General features: G+C 39.6%; 1 protein-coding gene and 1 long non-coding RNA gene across 5 annotated transcripts in view; one reads left to right on the top strand and one right to left on the bottom strand.

The window, feature by feature from the left end:
* Positions 1–18283, top strand: part of LOC309666666 — a 64622-nt gene that overhangs the window by 27942 nt on the left and 18397 nt on the right. The window lies entirely within an intron of this gene.
* LMBRD1 (LMBR1 domain containing 1) overlaps positions 16963–18283 on the bottom strand; it is a 117704-nt gene continuing 116383 nt past the window's right edge. For 2 of the 3 annotated variants that reach the window (XM_082474211.1, XM_082474212.1), the window contains 2 exons: positions 17676–17767; positions 16963–17537 (listed from right to left, as the gene is read on the bottom strand). In XM_082474211.1, the coding sequence (XP_082330337.1) occupies positions 17421–17537; positions 17676–17767 (209 nt within the window). In that variant the 3' untranslated portion in view covers positions 16963–17420. The remainder of the gene's footprint in view (positions 17538–17675; positions 17768–18283) is intronic. The other variant, XM_082474213.1, reaches the window with a different exon arrangement.

The following is an 18283-nucleotide window of genomic DNA, read 5'->3' as shown; positions in this document are numbered from 1 at the left end:
CATATAAATGATATCACATGGTATTTGTCTTTCTCTGTCTGACTTACTTCACTTAGTATAATCTCTAGGTCTATTCATGTTTTTGCAAATTTCATCTTTTTTATGGCTGAGTAATATTCCATTGTGTATATGCACCACATCTTCTTTATCCATCCCTCTGTTGATGGACATTTAGGTTGCTTCCATGTCTTGACTATTGTAAATAGTGCTGCAATGGTGCTGCACCCATTGGGGTGCATGTGTCTTTTCCAATAAGAGTTTTTCTCTTTTCCAGTTATATGCTCAGGAGTGGGATTGCTGGATCATATGACAACTTTATTTTTAGTTTTTTAAGGAACCTCCATACTGTTCTCCATAGTGGCTGCACCAATTTACATTCCCACCAACAGTGCAAGAGGGTTCCCTTTTCTCCACACCCTCTCCAGCATTTGTTATTTCTAGACTTTTTGACGATGGCCACTCTGACTGGAATGAGGTGACACCTCATTGCAGTTTTTTTTTTTTTTAATTTTTATTTATTTATTTATTTATGGCTGTGTTGGGTTTTTGTTTCTGTGCGAGGGCTTTCTCCAGTTGCAGAGAGCGGGGGCCACTCTTCATCGTGGTGCGCGGGCCTCTCACTGTCGCGGCCTCTCTTATCGCGGAGCACAAGCTCCAGATGCGCAGGCTCAGTAATTGTGGCTCACGGGCCCAGTTGCTCCGCGGCATGTGGGATCCTCCCAGACCAGGGCTCGAAGCCGTGTCCCCTGCATTGGCAGGCAGATTCTCAACCACTGCGCCTCCAGGGAAGCCCCCTCATTGTAGCTTTGATTCACATTTGCTCTAATAAGGAATTGTTATCTTGATGCTTAAGACAGCTGAGGTACAAGAGGTGGTTTGAGGCCTTGTCTTCCTGTTATGAAACCAAAACTTGGGTCCACTGACCCACGTGCAGTAAAGCCAATCTGCTGACCCCGGGTTGTGGTGAAGGAAAGTGCAGCGTTTCTTGTAGGGCACCAGACAAGGAGTCCAGCGAAGCTAATGCTCAAAAAGCCTGAACTCCCCGATGGGTTTCAGGGAAGCCCTTTTTAAAGGCCAGGTGAGGGAGGGGCGTCCCAGGGTGTGCGATCAGTTTGTGCACAGTCCTCTGGTTGGTTGATGGTGGCAACAGGGTGGTGTCACAGGGGTTAACGTTACCAATCCTCAGGCTCCAGTAGGCCTGGGGGCTACGTGCTCATGGTCATCGAGTAGTTAATTTCTTCTGCTTAGTGGGGGTCTGTAAAACAGCTCAGGAATGTGTATCAGACACTGTTATCTGGGTACTTCAGGGAGGAGCTAAAGCAGTGGATATGGGGGGAGGGTCTGTCCCGCGAGGCCTGAAGGGTCCTGCTCCATACCTTCCTCCGGGACTCAGGCAGGCCAGAGTTCCTGTGGTTCTCAGAGCGGGCACAGGATGCAGTGCGGGGCTGAATTTGCTTGCTTGCTACCTCTGGTCTTATGAGGGCTTGTTGGATCATAACAGCCTCGGCTGAGGGGGAGCTAAGGGCAGGAACTGCATGGTGGGCTTAACGGCCCCCTTTCCTCCCCTGCTGGTAGAGAGTCCCTCTCTCCCAGAACTGGCGGTGATTGGTCAGCTCATTCACCACTAACCCACAAGGACAGATACTGCTGACAAGGATGGAGAGTCCAAAACAACCTGAACGTCGAGGGGACGTAACATGAGCAAGCAAGTAAAGCAAAATCAGAATACACTTAAGGGGGCATGTCACCCGAAAAAGGAAGGCCGAATGGATCCTGTGGTGCAGAACATTCCCTTTGAGGAAAAAGTGAAGACACAAAAGAATTAAAAATAAATCTTAAAGAGATGACATTATAGCACAAAAATAGACTTTCTGGAAAAAATGCGTGTACATAATTTAATTAAATGATTTTAATATATTTGCCCTATGATCATTTAATTAAAATCATATAATTATTATGTAACACATATGTATAATAAGTAGTTAAAATTTCAATGGACAAACTAAAAAAAGAAGATGGTCACAGCTGAGAACAGGGTTACCAACCTGGAAAATAAAAAATGGTGCAGAATACAGAGGAAAAACCCAGAGAGCCGGAGGGGACAGAGGGACAAAGGGGAAGACGGCTCAGGCGCCATGGGGGTAAACCATCTCCACCGGAGTTCCCTTCTCCGTCACTTCTCCTGTGACGCTGCTTCTCTGGTCTGGGGGCCAAACGTTAAGGAGCATGAATCTGGAGGAGCCAGAGTCCCCAAAAGCTGCCACAAAGCTGCTCTTCTGCCTTGTCCACCTAACTCAGTTCTCATAACAGAAACTTCACAAAAAATCCATATGTAAAAAGTAAAGGTTTAAAGATTTTTAAATCGAGTAAAATCATAACTAATTTCACCATACCAACCAGACCTTACACTTTTTCCAAAAGGGAGAACATAGTACAAGAAATCCGACATGAAAGACTATTATCCAAGCGGGCAAGATTCTATTACTTTTTAAGTCAAACACACAACCTGACGCCGATATGTCCACCAGGCATATCTCCCTGAACAGCTTAAAACAAACTTTCAAAGACTCGTGTCTATAGTGAATGTCTGAAAACTAAGATATATTTTCCCCAATGACCCTTTTCACTTTGAACTGGAGATGCTTTCCTTTCAAAACTGTTGTTTCCAAGTCTTAATAAGAATGAAAATATAAGATTGAACACTTAAGTAAAAAGTATGTTTTTGAAAAGTGAATTTGAGTAGTACTTTGGGCTTTATTTGTAATAAAGCACAAACGATGCTGAACCCAAATCACAAAGACCTGGGGCTTGAGGAACAAGAGAGAGAGAAACACGGAGGTCCCAGCACTGTTTGTAAGTTCTACAGGTAAAGGACAGAGCAGCTTGCTCGTCTCTGGTATGAAACAATCCATTTGTTGTCTGTAAATATTTATTTCCAAGATCCTAACATCATAAATCAAAGCCCAGCGTTAATATTTCCTAATCCTTTACTTTTGACAGGGTGTTTACCTAAAGCTTTTGTACTTAAAAGGATCCTCACACCTTCAATTTATTTGTAAAAATCCTGATTTCCTCCATGCTTCATTATCAGTGAAGTGGAATAGCTACAGTTGATATTCTGCCCAGAAAAAAAAAAAAAAAGATCAGGAGTACCAATTACCAGCTTGTTGGGTACGGCTGAGAGTAAAAAGAGAGATCTACACACGTGCTTCCCAAGGTGGGTTCTAGAATGCCTGTTGATTGCTAGAAAATGCCATCCAGTGACTCACAAGCAGGTAAAGAAATTTTTTGGAGCAAAGGTCATAAATTATGTATGGAGAAGTGGCCCGAGGATTTTGGAAACAATGTTTACAGCCACCAACCCAAGGTGGACGGGAGCCTTGGTGATGAGGGCTGTTGATATTTTTGGCCTCACACACTCTGTCGGAGTCGTACAATCTGCTTTTCTGAAAGCTCCTGAGTAAGCCCATTTATGAAATGAGACTTCCTCGAAGGTGTGAGAAGATTCTGTCTTGCAGGCTGTATTTGTCTTTGTAATCTCAGCATCTCCTGGAGTCTGGCACGCGGTAAACGTTCACAACATGTTTCTGATTGAAAGCGCGCTGCGTTTGTTAAGTCACCATGACTCATAATAATTGCTGCTCTCAGGCAAATAATGTCAAAGGAATGCCGCTATAAATGTAAAGAGAGATTTATCTTGAAATGTTAACGTAGCCACAGCTAGATTACCTCCTCAGTATCTCTTAATTGCAGGTTGAGTGAGAGACTGCCTAAGTAAAAGGTCCCTACACTCTCAGAAATTATATAACACTTAAAACAATTGCAAAAGTTTCTTTTCACAGAAAACGTCTGCTGTGCCTTAATGCCTAGACATTCCCAACAGTGATGATTTTATCCAGGGAGGTGAGGGGACGTGGCTGGATGAAATCAAGTAGCAAGCCATTATCCCAACTACGAAGACAGAGAGATGGTTGGAAGACAGTTCTGTTGGCAGGAACACCAGTGTACAAAGTAGAAGCAACTACCTTTCACTGAATGTCTACTACAAGCCAGGTGTCACCCTAGGCACTTAGTTGAGCTCTTTGGGTTGTTGTGTAAATGGCCACACACACCTGGGAAGTCCTGGAGGGGGAGGTACTGAGGCTACAGCCAGGGCCTGCCCCCTTGATGCCACTCTTTCTTTTATGGGGTCTTCTGGAAATTTCTATAGAGTTTAATTTATTTTTCTTTTCTCTAATGATTCTAAAAGTGCTTACTCTTATAAATATATGATATTTATATCTCTATTTCCAAAGGGCAGTCAGGACAAAAATGTAAGTTTGAAGTTGCTGTGATTTTTATGGAGTGAGAGCAAAGCTTGGCTTTTGTTTGGTTTTTGATTACTTCATTTAAAAAATGTATGGTAGGGAGACACGTTCACGTCTAGGTTTAAAACGTGCTGAATTGTTGAGATGCGTTTTCAATATTGTTTTAATATATGTTGGAGGAAAGTCTGGCTCTTTTGCATGTGAACAACTTGGATCAGGGAAGAATGTGCAACAGCTACAAAGAAATTCAGGAGAAGAGGATTGACTGGGACTTAGAAAAAAGTGAGAAATTGCTTTTACTGAGTAGAAAAGTGGAGTCATGCTGGGAAATGTGGAGCCTCCATGGTCAAGATTTCTTCTTTTTCTGTCAAACCAAAGGGAAGAGAAAGATAGCTTTGAAAGAGAGAAATGCACAAATCTCTGAGGAAATTACTTCAACAACTAAATAGGGAGAGGCTGAGGTAACAGACAGCTACCACGTTTAGAAGGGCTCCTGGGGGTCATTTGTCTTTGACAGTGTGAAACTGTATTTTACACTAAAAATTGGCACCTGAAGTAGTATAGCTGAAAAATTAGAGGTTCCATTTTTAAAGCTTTAGGAGAAAGACGTAAGGCTGAGAAGAGTTAAAGGTAAAATAGAAAATTAATTCATTAAATTCTGGTAGTTATATGCCTTTAAATTTTGCCATACGAACTTGCCCTGATCATAATATACTATGTAATTTTAATTCCAACTATTTTTAAAAAATCATCGAATGGAAAAGTTCCTTGGATAGGAGTGTCAGGAGGGGGAAATTTCCCCCTCTACCTCTCTTAAATTCTTATGGCTGGACTAAGAATAAAATTGACACAAGACAGATTAACAGGAGAAAAAACAATTTAATTTTGTGTGCATGGGAGATCATAAAATGACGCTCAGAGACTGACCAAAAGCAGGCAGCTTTTATACTTTTTAGACAAAGAAACAATAAACTTGGGAGGAATTGACAGGATAAAGAAACTTAGGCTTTGGGTGCTTAATTAGTAAAGAATCTAAACAGAGTGTGGGCTTGGGGTACTAAATTGAAGCAGCGAGGTTTCTTTACACAGGCTTCTCAGCCCAAATTCCCGGTCCCTGGTGACGAGTGTCCCTCTACTTTCAGATGCAGGAAGCATACTTTTCACATGAGAGATGTATTTCCTGTTTTCAGGGAGACAAACGGAGAGTCAGTGTCCTTTTTGCATTGGCCATTTCTTAAGTAAATTTAATTCAAAATAATCAATATACCATTGAGGCACATTTTAGGGCAGCCTGCCCTGGGCCCCAACAGGAGCTATGCTTTATACATCTTTGTAGGTCTCCACTTCTGCTCAGTCAGCCCACAGCAACAGTTGTGAAATGAATGGGGAGAGAAACCTGTGTTTTCAGTTTACTCCTTTGGGAAGCTTATCCATTTGAACTCTAGGGACAGAATCCACTGCCGAGGGCCAAACTCAGAAGCCTTCTTGGAGCATGTATTTGCAAATGCGTGACGCTATTGGATTGGAAGTGTGGTCACCTGGAGAATATACACCCCACCCAAAGCACTCAAATCCATTTTGGTTTGAAACCATGTGCCTTCCTAAGGCTTGTATGTATGTAGACTGGTCCTTGGTGATAATTGGCTGAGTGCCTACTATGTTCTGAGTGCTTTGATAACAGGGTAGGCAATGTGAGCCCATTTTACAGATGAAGAAATAGGCTTACAGAAGTAAAATTAACTTGCCTAAATTCACCCAGCTACTAAGCACCTCAGGTCAGATTTTGATCTAGGTCTTTCTTCTCTTTTTACTTTTATCACACTGCTGATGGAAGCAAGCTTGGTGGAGGTGTATGAGGAAACAGAAGCTCAGGTAATAAATTGCAAATTCTAGCCTCTAAAGTGACAAATGTTTCACTTAATTTTACTTTGTTTTTGAGCTCCACAATGATGGTACGTGTACAATTTTTATTCACTCTGAAAGAGAAAAAAGCTTTACAAATGTTATTTTTTGAATTCACAATGTTCCCAGGAGGAACTGAAGAGAAATTCTCCACTCTGTACATTTAAGTAAACAGAAACACAAAAACCTAGAAGACAAAGAGTGTACTGTAGTCTTTTCCTAGCCACCCAGCAAGGGAGCCTGTGAGGAAGGAGAAACACAATGGCTGTGCTTCATAATTAGTGCTCTGACTATAACTCACTGCTCCTTTGCTTGAAGTAATTGGGATGTTTCACTCTTGCATTTCATTATTTGGAGTTTTGAAATACAATTTGAGAAAATGAAGTCTCTAAACAGAAAAAACAAAGACATTAATAGCCATGATTTACATTACAAAAGTTTACATCTCAAGGATATTTCCTCTAGGGTTTCTTACACTCTGAGCTCTCATAATACGGTTAAATGTTTGTTTTTGAATTTACTAGGCACTTAAACTAGAGGTGGGATTACAAGAATATTTCTTAAATATAAAGTTTTTGGAGCCCTGATTGTTAAAGAGCATTATTAAATAAAGGAAAGCACCTTAGAAATAACAACAAAAATAGCTAATAAATATTGAGAATTTATCACCTAACAGACACTAAACTAAGCATTTTATACTGATTTTGTGTCTCTGGTAATCCCATGAAGGGGATAATATTATTATTCCAATTTTACAAATGAGGAAACTATGACACAGAGAGGAATAATCAGTAGTAGAGTTGGCCCTCCGTATCCAAGGGTCTCACATCCACAGATTCAACCAACCAGGGGTTAAAAATATTCAGAAAGAAAATATTCCAGAAAGTTCCAAAAAAGCAAAACTTGAGTTTCCAATGCACTAGCAACTGTTTACATAGCATTTACATTGTATTAGGTATTATAAGTAATCCAGAGATGATTTAAAGGAAATGGAAGGATGTGGGTAGGTTATATGCAAACACTCCACCATTTTACACATGGGACTTGAACATCCATAAATTTTGGTATCCACTGGGGGTGTCCTGGATCCAATCCCATGCAGATACCAAGGGACAATTGTATTCACAATTTTCAACTCTGGAGTCACATTTGTAATTCTCTTTGACCAAAAGAGAGAAATAGGACACAAATATTGGAAGTGGAAGGCAGCGTAGACATAATTTTGTCCACAATTTCTCCCACTGGGCTCCATATGAGAAGATACAGGACAAACAAATCCTTGATCAAATAAATTCAGAGATCACTGCATATTGTATTTATTATTTCTCTAGGTCAGTTACAACCTCTGAATTGCTTGAATTCTTTTACAAGTTCATATCACCTTTAAACTGAAAATAAAAGTTATGTTTAATCATGAAAAAACTATGAAACAACATGCTAAAAGCATTTGAAGAAAATTATTTTTCACATAGTTTACCAGTCCCCCTTTAGTAGTTTTATAAATTTTATGTCATTTGCCAACCTTTCTTTGTTTAGTAAAACTACCTTTAGCAAAATGATTTTTTTAAATTGAAGTATATAGTTGACTTACAATGTTGTGTTAGTTTCAGGTGTACAGCAAAGTAATTCAGTTAAACATATGCATGTATTTTTTCGGATTCTTTTCCATTATAGGTTATTACAAGATACTGAATATAGCTCCCTGTGCTATATAGTAGGACTTTGTTGTTTACCTATATTATATATAGTAGTGTGTATCTGTTAATCCCAAACTCCTAATTTATCTCCTCCCCCTCTCGCTATCTGCTTTGGTAACCATAAGTTTGCTTTCTATGTCTGTGATAATATTTCTGTTTTATAAATTTGTTCATTTGTATCATTTTTTTAAGATTCCACATATGTTAGATCATATGATATTTGTCTTTGCCTGATTTACTTCACTTAATATGATAATCTCTAAGTCCATCCATGTTGCTGCAAATTGCATTATTTTATTCTTTTTTAGGGCTGAATAATATTCCATTGTATATACGTACCACATCTTCTTAATCCATTCATCTGTCTATGGACATTTGGGTTGCTTCCATGTCTTGGATATTGTAAATAATGCTGCTATGAACACTGGGGTGCCTGTATCTTTTCAAATTAGAGTTTTCTCCAGAATATGCCCAGGAGTGAGAGTGCTGGATCATAGGGTAACTCTATTTTTAGTTTTTTCTTAAGTAACTTCTATACCATTCTCCATAATGGCTGCACCAATTTACAGTCCCACCAACAGTGTGGTAGAGTTCCTTTTTCTCCACATCCTCTGCAGCATTTATTATTTCCATATTTTTTAAAGATGGCCATTCTGACTGGTGTGAGGTGATACCTCATGGTAGTTTTGATTTGCATTTCTCTAATAGTAAATGATATTGAGCATCTTTTCATGTGCCTGTTGGCCATCAGTGTGTATTCTTTGGAGAAATGTATATTTAGGCCTTCTGTCCATTTTTTGATTGGGTTGTTTGTTTTTTTGATATTAAGCTGTATGAGCTATTTATATATATATTGGAAATTAATACCTTGTTTGTAGCATGATTTGCAAATATCTTCTCCCATTCTGTGGGTTGTCGTTTTGTTTTGTTTATGGTTTCCTTTGCTGTGCAAAAGCTTTTAGGTTTAATTAGGTCCCATTTCTTTATTTTTGCTTTTATTTTCATTACTCTAGGAGACGGATCCAGAAAAAAATTGTTGCAATTTATGTCAAAGAGTGTTCTGCCTCTAGCAGTTTTACAGTATCCAGTCTTACAAACGTTAAGTCTTTAATCCATGTTGTGTTTATTTTTCTGTATGGTGTTAGAGAATGTTGTAATTTCATGTTTTTACATGAAGCTGTCCAGTTTTCCCAGCACCATTACTGAAGAGACTGTCTTTTCTCCATTGTATATTCTTGCCTCCTTTGTCATAGATTAATTGACCATAAGTGCATGGGTTTATTTCTGGGCTTCCCATCCTGTTCCATTATCTATGTGACTGTTTGTGCCAGTACCATACAGTTTTGATGACTGTAGCTTTATACTGTAGTCCAAAGTCAGCAAGCATGATTCCTCCAGCTCTGTTCTTCTTTCTCAAGATTGTTTTGGTGATTTGGGGTCTTTTGTGTATCCATACAAATGAAAAAATTTTTTGTTCTTGTTCTGTGAAAAATGCCATTGGTAATTTGATGGGGATTGCATTGAATCTGTAGACTGCCTTGGGTATTATAGTCATCTTAATAATATTGATTCTTCTAATCCAAGAACATGGTATATCAAACCAACTGTGTCATCTTCAAATTCTTTCATCAGTGTCTTATAGTTTTTGGAGTACAGGTCTTTTGCCTCATTAGGTAGGTTTATTACTAGTTATTTTATTCTTTTTCATGAGATTGTAAATGGGATTTTTTCCTGAATTTCTCTTTCTGATAACAGAAATTGGCAGTTTATACAAATGCCACAGACTTCTGTATATTAATTTTGTATCCAGTAACTTTAACAAGTTCATTGATGAGCTCTAGTATTTATCTGGTGGTGTCTTTAGGATTTTCTATGTATTGCATCACATCATCTGCAAACAGTGACAGTTTTATTTCTTCTTTTCCAATTTGGATTCCTTTTATTTCTTTTTCTTGTCTGATTGCTGTGGCTAGGACTTCCAAAACTATGTTGAATAAAAGTAGTGAGTGTGGGCATCCTGTCTTGTTCCAGATTTTAGCAAGAAGGCTTTCAGCTTTTCACCACTGAGTATTATGTTGGCTCTGGGTTTGTCATAAGTAGCTTTTATTATGTTGAGATATGTTCCCTCTATGCCTACTTTGGTAAGAGTTTCTATAATGAATGGATGTTGAGTTTTATCAAATACTTTTTCTGCATCTATTGAGATGATCATGTGGTTTTTGTCTTTTCTTTTGTTTTTGTGGTGTATCACATTATTGAATTGCATATGTTGAACCATCCTTGTGACCCTGGGATGAATCCAACTTGCTCGTGGTATATGATCTCTTTTATGTGTTATTGGATTCAGTTTACTAATATTTTGTTGAGAATTTTTGCATCTACATTCATCAAAGATATTGGTCTGTAATTTTCTTTTTTGGTAGTGTTTTTGTCTGGTTTTGGTATCAGGGTGATGGTGGCTTCATAGAATGTCTTTGGGAGTGTTCCTCCTCAATCTTTTGGAAGAGTTTGAGAAGGATTGGTATAATTTCTTCTTTGTATTTTTGGTAGAATTGGTCTGTGAAGCTATATGGTTCTGGACTTTTGTTTGTAGGCATTTAATTTTTTGTTTGTTTGGTTTTGTTTTTTGGGTTTTTTTTTTACAGATTCTATTTCACTTCTAGTTATTGGTCTGTTCAAATTACTTTTTTTTTTCTTTATTCAGTTTTGGTGGAGCATATGTTTCTAGAAACTTGTCCATTTCTTCTAGGTTGTCTAATTTGTTGGCATATAATTGTTCATAGTATTCTCTTTTGGTTTTTGGTATTTTTGTAGTATCGATTGTTATTTCTCCTCTTTCATTCTTATTTTATTTGGGTCTTGTCTCTTTTCTCTTGGTGAGCCTGGCCAGAGGTTGTCGATTTTGTTTACCCTTTCAAAGGACCAGATCTGGATTTTACTGTTTTTTTCTATTTAAATAAATCTCTATTTACTTCTTCTCTGATTTTTATTATTTCCTTCCTTCTGATTTTAGGTTTTGTTTGTTCTTCTTTTTCTAATTCTTTTAGGTGGTAGGTTAGTTTATTTGAGGTTTTTCTTGTTTCTTGAAAAAAGGCCTGTATGGCTATGAACTTCCTTCTAAGAACTGCTTTTGCTGCATCCCATAGATTTTGTATGGTCGTTTTCATTGCCATTAGTCTCAAGGTATTTCTAAATTTCCTCTTTGATTTCATCATTTACCCATTGGTTTTTTGGTAGCATATTGTTTAGACTCCTTGTAATTGTTTTTTTCTCATTTCTTTCTCTGTCATTTATTTCTAGTTTTATGCAACTGTGGTCAGAAAAGATGCCTGAAATAATTTCTATCCTCTTAAATTTGTTGAGGCTTGTTTTGTGCTCTGTTATGTGGTCAATCTTAGAGAATGTTCTATGTACACTTGAGAATGTGTATTCTGTTTTGGGGGGATGTAATGTGCTGAAAATATCAATTAAGTCTAGCTGTTCTATTAGATAATTTAGGATCTCTGTTGCTTTATTGATTTTCTCTCTAGAAGATCTGTCAATTGATGTGAGTGGGGTGTTAAAGTCTCCTACTATTATTGTATTCCCGTCAATTTCTTTATGTCTGTTAGTGTTTGTTTTATGTATTTGGGTGCATATATATTAATGAGTGTAATATCCTCTTCTTCTATTGATCCTGTTATCATTATATATTGTCCTTCTTTATCTTTATGGCTTTTGTTTTAACGTCTATTTTGTCTGATATGAGTATTGTGACCCCTGCTTTCTTGTCATTTCCATTTCCATGAAAGATCTTTTTCTATTCTGATACTTTCAACCTATGTGTATCCTTTGCCCTAAAGTGGGTCTCACGTAGGCAGCATATTGTAGGCTCTTGTTTTTTAATCTGTCACTCTGACTTTTGATTGGAACATTTAGTCCACTGACATTTAAAGTAATTATTGTATTTATTGTATATGTATTTATTGCCATTTTAAACCTTGTTTTCCAGTTGACTTTGTATTTCTTCTTCCTTTCTTTCTCTTTTTGTTATTCCTATTGTGGTTTGATGATTTTCTTTTGTATTATGCTTGTTTTCTTCTTTTTGATTTTTGTGATTCTATTGTATGCCTTTGATTTCTGATTACTGTTTTTCAAGTATGTCAAGCCCTTCTTATATCTACTTGCTTTAGACTGGTAGTCATATAGGCTCAAACACATTCTAAAAAAAACCTACATGTTCTTACTCTCCTCCCCCACATTTTATGATTCAGATGTCCTCTTTTACATTTTCATGTTTATCCTTCTGCTGTTCATTGCAGTTACCATCACTTTCGCAAAAATGTTTTGATTTTTTATTTTTTAATCTGTGTATTGGTTTATTTAAGTGATTTACTTTCCAATTGTGATTTTTCTCTTTGCTATAGATTCTTGCTTCTTTTTTATTTAGAAAAGACCTTTCAAGATTTTTTTTAGGATAGGTTTAGTATTGCTGTATTCTTTTAGTTTTTGCTTGTCTGAGAAATTCTTTGTCTCTTCTTCTATTCTAAATGATAATCTTGCTGGGTAGAGTATCCTAGGTTGCAGATTTTTCCCTTTCAGGACTCTGAATATATCATGCCACTCCCTTCTGGCCTGCAAAGTTTCTGTAGAGAAATCAGCTGGTAGCCTTATAGGGGTTCCCTTGCAATTAACTCTGTTTTTCTCTTTCTGCCTTTAGAATCCTCTCTTCATCTTTAAACTTTTGCCATTTTGATTACAGTATGTCTTGGTGTTTGGGACCCTCTGTACGCCTTGTACTTGGACATGTTTCCTTCTTTAGGTTTGGGAAGTTTTCAGCCATAATGTCTTCAAATACATTTTTGAACCCCTTTTGTCTTTCTTCTCCTTCTGTGATCCCTATTATGTGTAGATTGGCTCACTTTATATTATCCCATAGGTCTCTTATATTGCTTTCATTTTTTTTTTCCATTTGTCTTTCTTTTTGTTATTTTGATTGGATGATTTCCATTATTCTATCTTCCAGATCACTTATTCATTCTTCTGCATTATTCAATCTGCTATTCATTGCCTTTAGCTCAGCTTTTGTGTCAGAAATGAGTTTTCTAATTTTTCTAGGCTCCTCTTTATAGTTTCTAGTTCCTTTTTACAGTAATTTGCATTTCTATCAATAATCTTTTTTTGTTTTTGTGGCCGCACCACGTGGGTTATGGGATCTTAGATCCCTGAATTGAACCTGGGCCCTCAGCAGTGAAAGCATGCAGAGTCCTAACCACTGGACTGCCAGGGAATTCCCTCAATAAACTTTAATTCCTTCTGTATTTTCATTATCTTTTTTAAACTTGGTGTCTGAAGAGGTCTGTTTCATTTTTTGTTCTTTCAGGGAAATTCTCTTGATCTTTTACTTGGGAGTGGTTCCTCTGCTTCTTCATTTTACTTATATTTCTCTGATTCTATGAGTTTAGGAGAAACAGTTATCTACTGTGTTCTTGGAGGGTTGTTTTTATGAGGGAACATCCCTTTGTAGCCTGTGTGGTTTTAATATTTTTGGTGTGGGGGCTGTTTTTTGTATGGATGCCTGCCATGTCTTTCTTCAGTGTGTGCTGGCTGTTATCCCCTCAATAGGGGGTGTGACTGGTGGTGTGGTGACCAGAGCCTGCACTGGATGTTGAGCGGGGCCTCCTCTTTGCTCTGTGGCTGTCACTGCCCTATTGTGGGGCAGGGTCTGCTCCCTAGTTGTTGGAGTAGAAGCCACCAGATCCGTTTCTGAGCTGTGGAGTGAATAGGTGGGACTGGAGCATGCCTACTGGGAGATGAGCCACTGAGTATTCCTCTGCTGGAGCTGTCCACCAGGGAGTGCGCTCTGTGGTGTCACCTGAAACCCGTTGTGAGGGCTCCCAAGTATGCTATTGTTGGCACTACCCTCGGCCCTGGCTCAACCGTGGGAATGCTGGCAATCGTCCCTGGTGTCCCTCAGGTGCTCTGTTCACAAAGCCACCAGTGCAGATCCACTGAAGTAATCGTCCCTGGTGTCCCTTAGGTGCTCTGTTCACAAAGCCACCAGTGCAGATCCACTGAAGTCAGGTACCAGGACCGCAGCAATCATGCACTTGGACCCACCAAGAGAACTATGGAGGCAGCACAGACCCCGGCCCTGCCTCTGCGTGCATGTGCCGACAGAGCCCACAGCTGCTAAGGCCAGACCTGACCCAGCTGCGGGAGTACCCATCGTCCACCTGGAAGTCCTGTAGGCACTGGGCTTACAAAGCTGGTGGTGGTGGCGTAAATCTGCAGACCACACGGCTGTGAGGGGAGGGCTCAGATATCATCCCTGTTTCCTAAGTCATGTGGCCCCTGGGGATCAGCTCTCATTGCAACCCCGCCTCTGCGCATGGGCAATCTGCTGGCACTTACGAGCTCCCAGAGCTTGTAGAGGTGGCACCGAGCCAGTTGAGAGTGCACCAAGAAAGAGGCTGCTGTGGAGGCCCCGCCCCTCCCTTCCCTCTTGCATGTTAACAGTGGGGTTTCAATGGCAGCACCAGGACCACTGTGAGCACACACACAGAGTGAGGCTGCTGTGGAGGCCCAGCCTCTCCCTTCATGCACCACTTAATGAAGGCACTTCACTTCTGTGGCAGACCCAGGCCTCTTCCATGTACACCCCTGGTTGCCGCCATACCACCCTCCAGCCCCTTCAAGCTGTCTCCGCACAGCCAACACCAGCCCTCTCCCTGGGTCTGTCCTCTAAAGTCCGAGTTTAGCACCCGGACCCACACGCAACAGCGAACACGTCTCAGGCTGGCGTGTGCAGGGCAATGGCATGGACCATCTATGCAGCTCTCTTTCTGTTCTGCCTGCTGCCAACTTGCTGTTGCGCTCTCCTCCAAGCCTCTGAAGCTCCCTTTCTGTCCTGGCTGAACTCTCTGCCAGTGAAGGGGCTTCCCAGGATGTGGGAACTTCTGCTCTTTCACAGCTCCCTCCTAGGGGCGCAGGTCCCATCCCAATTTCTTTTTTCTTTTGTCCTACCCAGTTATGTGGAGATCTTTCTTGCAATTTTGGGTGTCTGAGATATTCTGCCGCCGTTCAGTAGGTATTCTGTGAGAATTGTCCACATGTATGAGTATCTTTGATGTATTTGTGGGAGGAGGTGAACTCCACGTCCTTCTATTCCAGCACCTTGATTCTTCTCCCATAAAGCTTTGAATTAGCAAATTCGCCTGCCAACTGAGTGCTTTCCAAGTGCAGGGAGCTGCTCTGGCACCAGGGTCAAAGTTGAACGACCAGATATGTGTTCAAGGATTTGCAGCCCAGAGGAAGCAGTTACCCTGAAGGTAACAGTCACAACACACTGTACAGGGAGCCCTGTGAGCAGGGAAAAGACAGCACCTAACTGTGCCTAGGAGACTCGGGGGTGGTACCTGACCAGATAACGTCACGGCTGAGATCTGAGGAGTAAGGATTCTCTCAGGAGACAAGAGGAGGGGAAGTGTGTCATAGGCAGAAGGGGCAGTTCAGCAGAGTGGGGAGGTGAGAAATCAGAGCCATTTGGATAATGGTGAGACATCTGTGGGGATGGCAGTGAAAACTAGATAGGTAGGCAGGACACACACCAGAACGGTCTTAGATGTCACATGAAAGCTATGAATTTCATTCTGAAATAACGGAAAGCTTTTCACAGCAAAGAAATGTCATCATCTGATTTGTGTTTTCACTGTCGAGGAAAGATTGAAAGGAGCTGGGACTCGGCAGAAAGCCCAGTGAGGAAATTAAGAAGCAGTGTGTGTTAGAAGGCTTGGGCTGCTATAACAAAATACCACAGGCTGGGGGCGCATAAACAACTGAAACCTACTTTCTCACAGTTCTGGAGGCTGGAAGTCCACGATCAAGGTGCCGGCAGGGTCAGGTTCTCCAGAGGCCTCTCTCCTTGGCCGGCAGGTCCTCACGTGGCCTTTTCTCTATGCACACACATCCCCGATGTCTCCTCCTCTTCTTATAAGGGCACCCGTCATACTGGATTAGGGCGCCAGCTAATTACCTCTTTAAAGGCCCAATCTCCAGATACAGTCAGAGTCTCAGTTACTACGGGTTAGGACTTCAATACGGAAATTTTTCTGTGGCGGCAGGGGGGAACACAACTCAGTCCGTAACATAGTGAGAATGGAGAAGAGGGAAAATGGAAGGACAGCTAAGCAGAGATCAACATGGCCTGATTAGTGATGGGCCAGGTACACATAGGAGATAAGGAGGTCTGCTTGAGTTTTGGTTTTGGCAACCAGGAATGTGCTGGTGCCATCTGTCAAAAAAATGAATAAAGAAGGAGGCTTGGTATGACCAGAAAAACGAGGAGTTCAATTATCAACATGCTGCAATTGAAGTAGTAATTTCTAGTTAACAGGTTAAGTAAAAGTTTGGAAACTGAGGGTATATTGTCCAAAAAGAAAATGTGAAGAAAAAACAGAAGGGAATGGAATCTTGGTGAATAACATCAAAGGTGCCAAACGTGAAGGGTGTGGAGGTCTATCTAGAGAGACAAAGAATGAGAGCAAAGTGACACAAAAATTAAGAGAGAGACGAACTGAATGGGAGATGGTTGTTAAGTCCTAAGTCTTTTTCAGAAACTTAATGGTATTCTACTTCAAGGATCATAATATGTGCTTTTCTTGAGTTCTAATTTCCTTGTGTTAGTAAACTAGGATCTCAGTATCCGGAATGGCTTCAAAATACCCTATCGATAGTATATAGCTTTCCCTGTATCTTTTGCAAATTCTGAATCTTTAGAATGAGAAAATATCTTTAAAGCTAAAATATGATGTCATATATCTTAAACCGATCAGTACACTGATTTTTTTCAGGATTACTTATTCTTGACAATATTCCCATTTACGTTGGAATACAACTTTTGAGGTTATTTACAACAATGTATATGCCTTAAATACTGTAGAGGTGATAAGATATCTAATGGACTAATGTCTGAACAATATAATACATCTTGGCACACCAAGCAGCCTGAAATCTGTTCATGAAATCTATTTCAATGGTGCTAGTGATTTAATGTAGAAAATAGAAAACAAGCTGCATAGCGGAATAACATTTATTTATCAGCTATACTGTGAATATTATTTTTCAACAATCAGATATAGACACCTGAAAATTCCACAGTACTCTAGAGACCCAAAGGCACAGATACAAGTGATTTATTATGTTTTTAAAAAGTGACCAAAGGGAATATCAATTCTGGAGGATTTTTAATCAATTCAACACTATTATACACTAGAGGAAAAAAAAATTTCCACAAACATTCCCTCACAAGGCCGGTACTTTTATATTTACATAGTATTATTATAGCAATTTAAAATGTTAATCTATGATACAATAATGTTACTTCAGAACACATAAAAAATATAGTTTTTTTTTTTGAATAGCCATGCTCCCATTTTTGATGAAAGCTAGTCAGTTCATCCTAATGTTAGTTTGACACTTTACAAATGCACAAGAGATGCAGAGTCAGCTTAGTAAACCTGTACAACAGAGGCCGTCAGACAGAGTAGACAGACGGCTCCTCATCACTCAGGTCTGAGTCATCCTCATCTACCCCTTCAATGACCGACTTCTTCCCTTTACAGCAGGAGACAATCAACCCAATCACAAACACCTGCAAATGTAAACAAGCTGTATGTTATTTCTCAAACCTGAAGTCGTCCAGAAAGCACCGAATTTAAAACCCAATAGCATTGCTGTGACACAAACAGGCCACTAATGGTCACAGCATCCCTGGGACACCTGTACTTACCCCAAGAAAGGCCCAGTTACCAAAGTAGTAGGCGGCACTAAAGAACCAGAACTTGTGAAGGAACAGGTAGGTCCGGGTGACAGTACACTGATCTATAAAAGCAAATAAAGGACTAGGGTGAGGTAGTTTCTCTTGAAATAGACTATTAATACTTGACCTAAAAGGTTATTAACCAAGACTAATTATCAGTGTTAGAGACAGGATTGAAATTTAGTCCTATCTCCAAAGCCCACTCTTTCAACCACCTTAATATAGTTTAAATTATCAACTAATATGACATATTTTTAAAAGTGAATGCCACCAATGTAACCCCAGCTCTTAGGTATAAAAAATTATATTGGCTAGTTCAGTGTAATTGAAATAGAAAAAGCATTTTAACCTGGAATGCCAGACACATCCTAAAACAAAACAAAGTTTTCCTGATGAAGAATGAAGAAAAGAAATGAAGAAAGTAATCAGATGTGGTTAGCATTCTTTTCTAAGAATCCAACTGAGAGATTTTTTTGAGATTTTTTTTCTTTTTAAGAATGCTATCGAAAAAATGGCCACTGCTTATAAAGGAACACAGAAAAATCATTATTTACTGAATTGCTTACTGTATGAATTTT

The sequence above is a fragment of the Balaenoptera physalus genome (assembly GCF_965194825.1).
Source record: "Balaenoptera physalus genome assembly, chromosome: 9".
In the NCBI taxonomy this organism is placed as follows: Eukaryota; Metazoa; Chordata; class Mammalia; order Artiodactyla; family Balaenopteridae; genus Balaenoptera; species Balaenoptera physalus.
The sequence above is the reverse complement of the archived record's forward strand: the minus strand, read 5'-3'. Positions and strand labels throughout refer to the sequence as shown.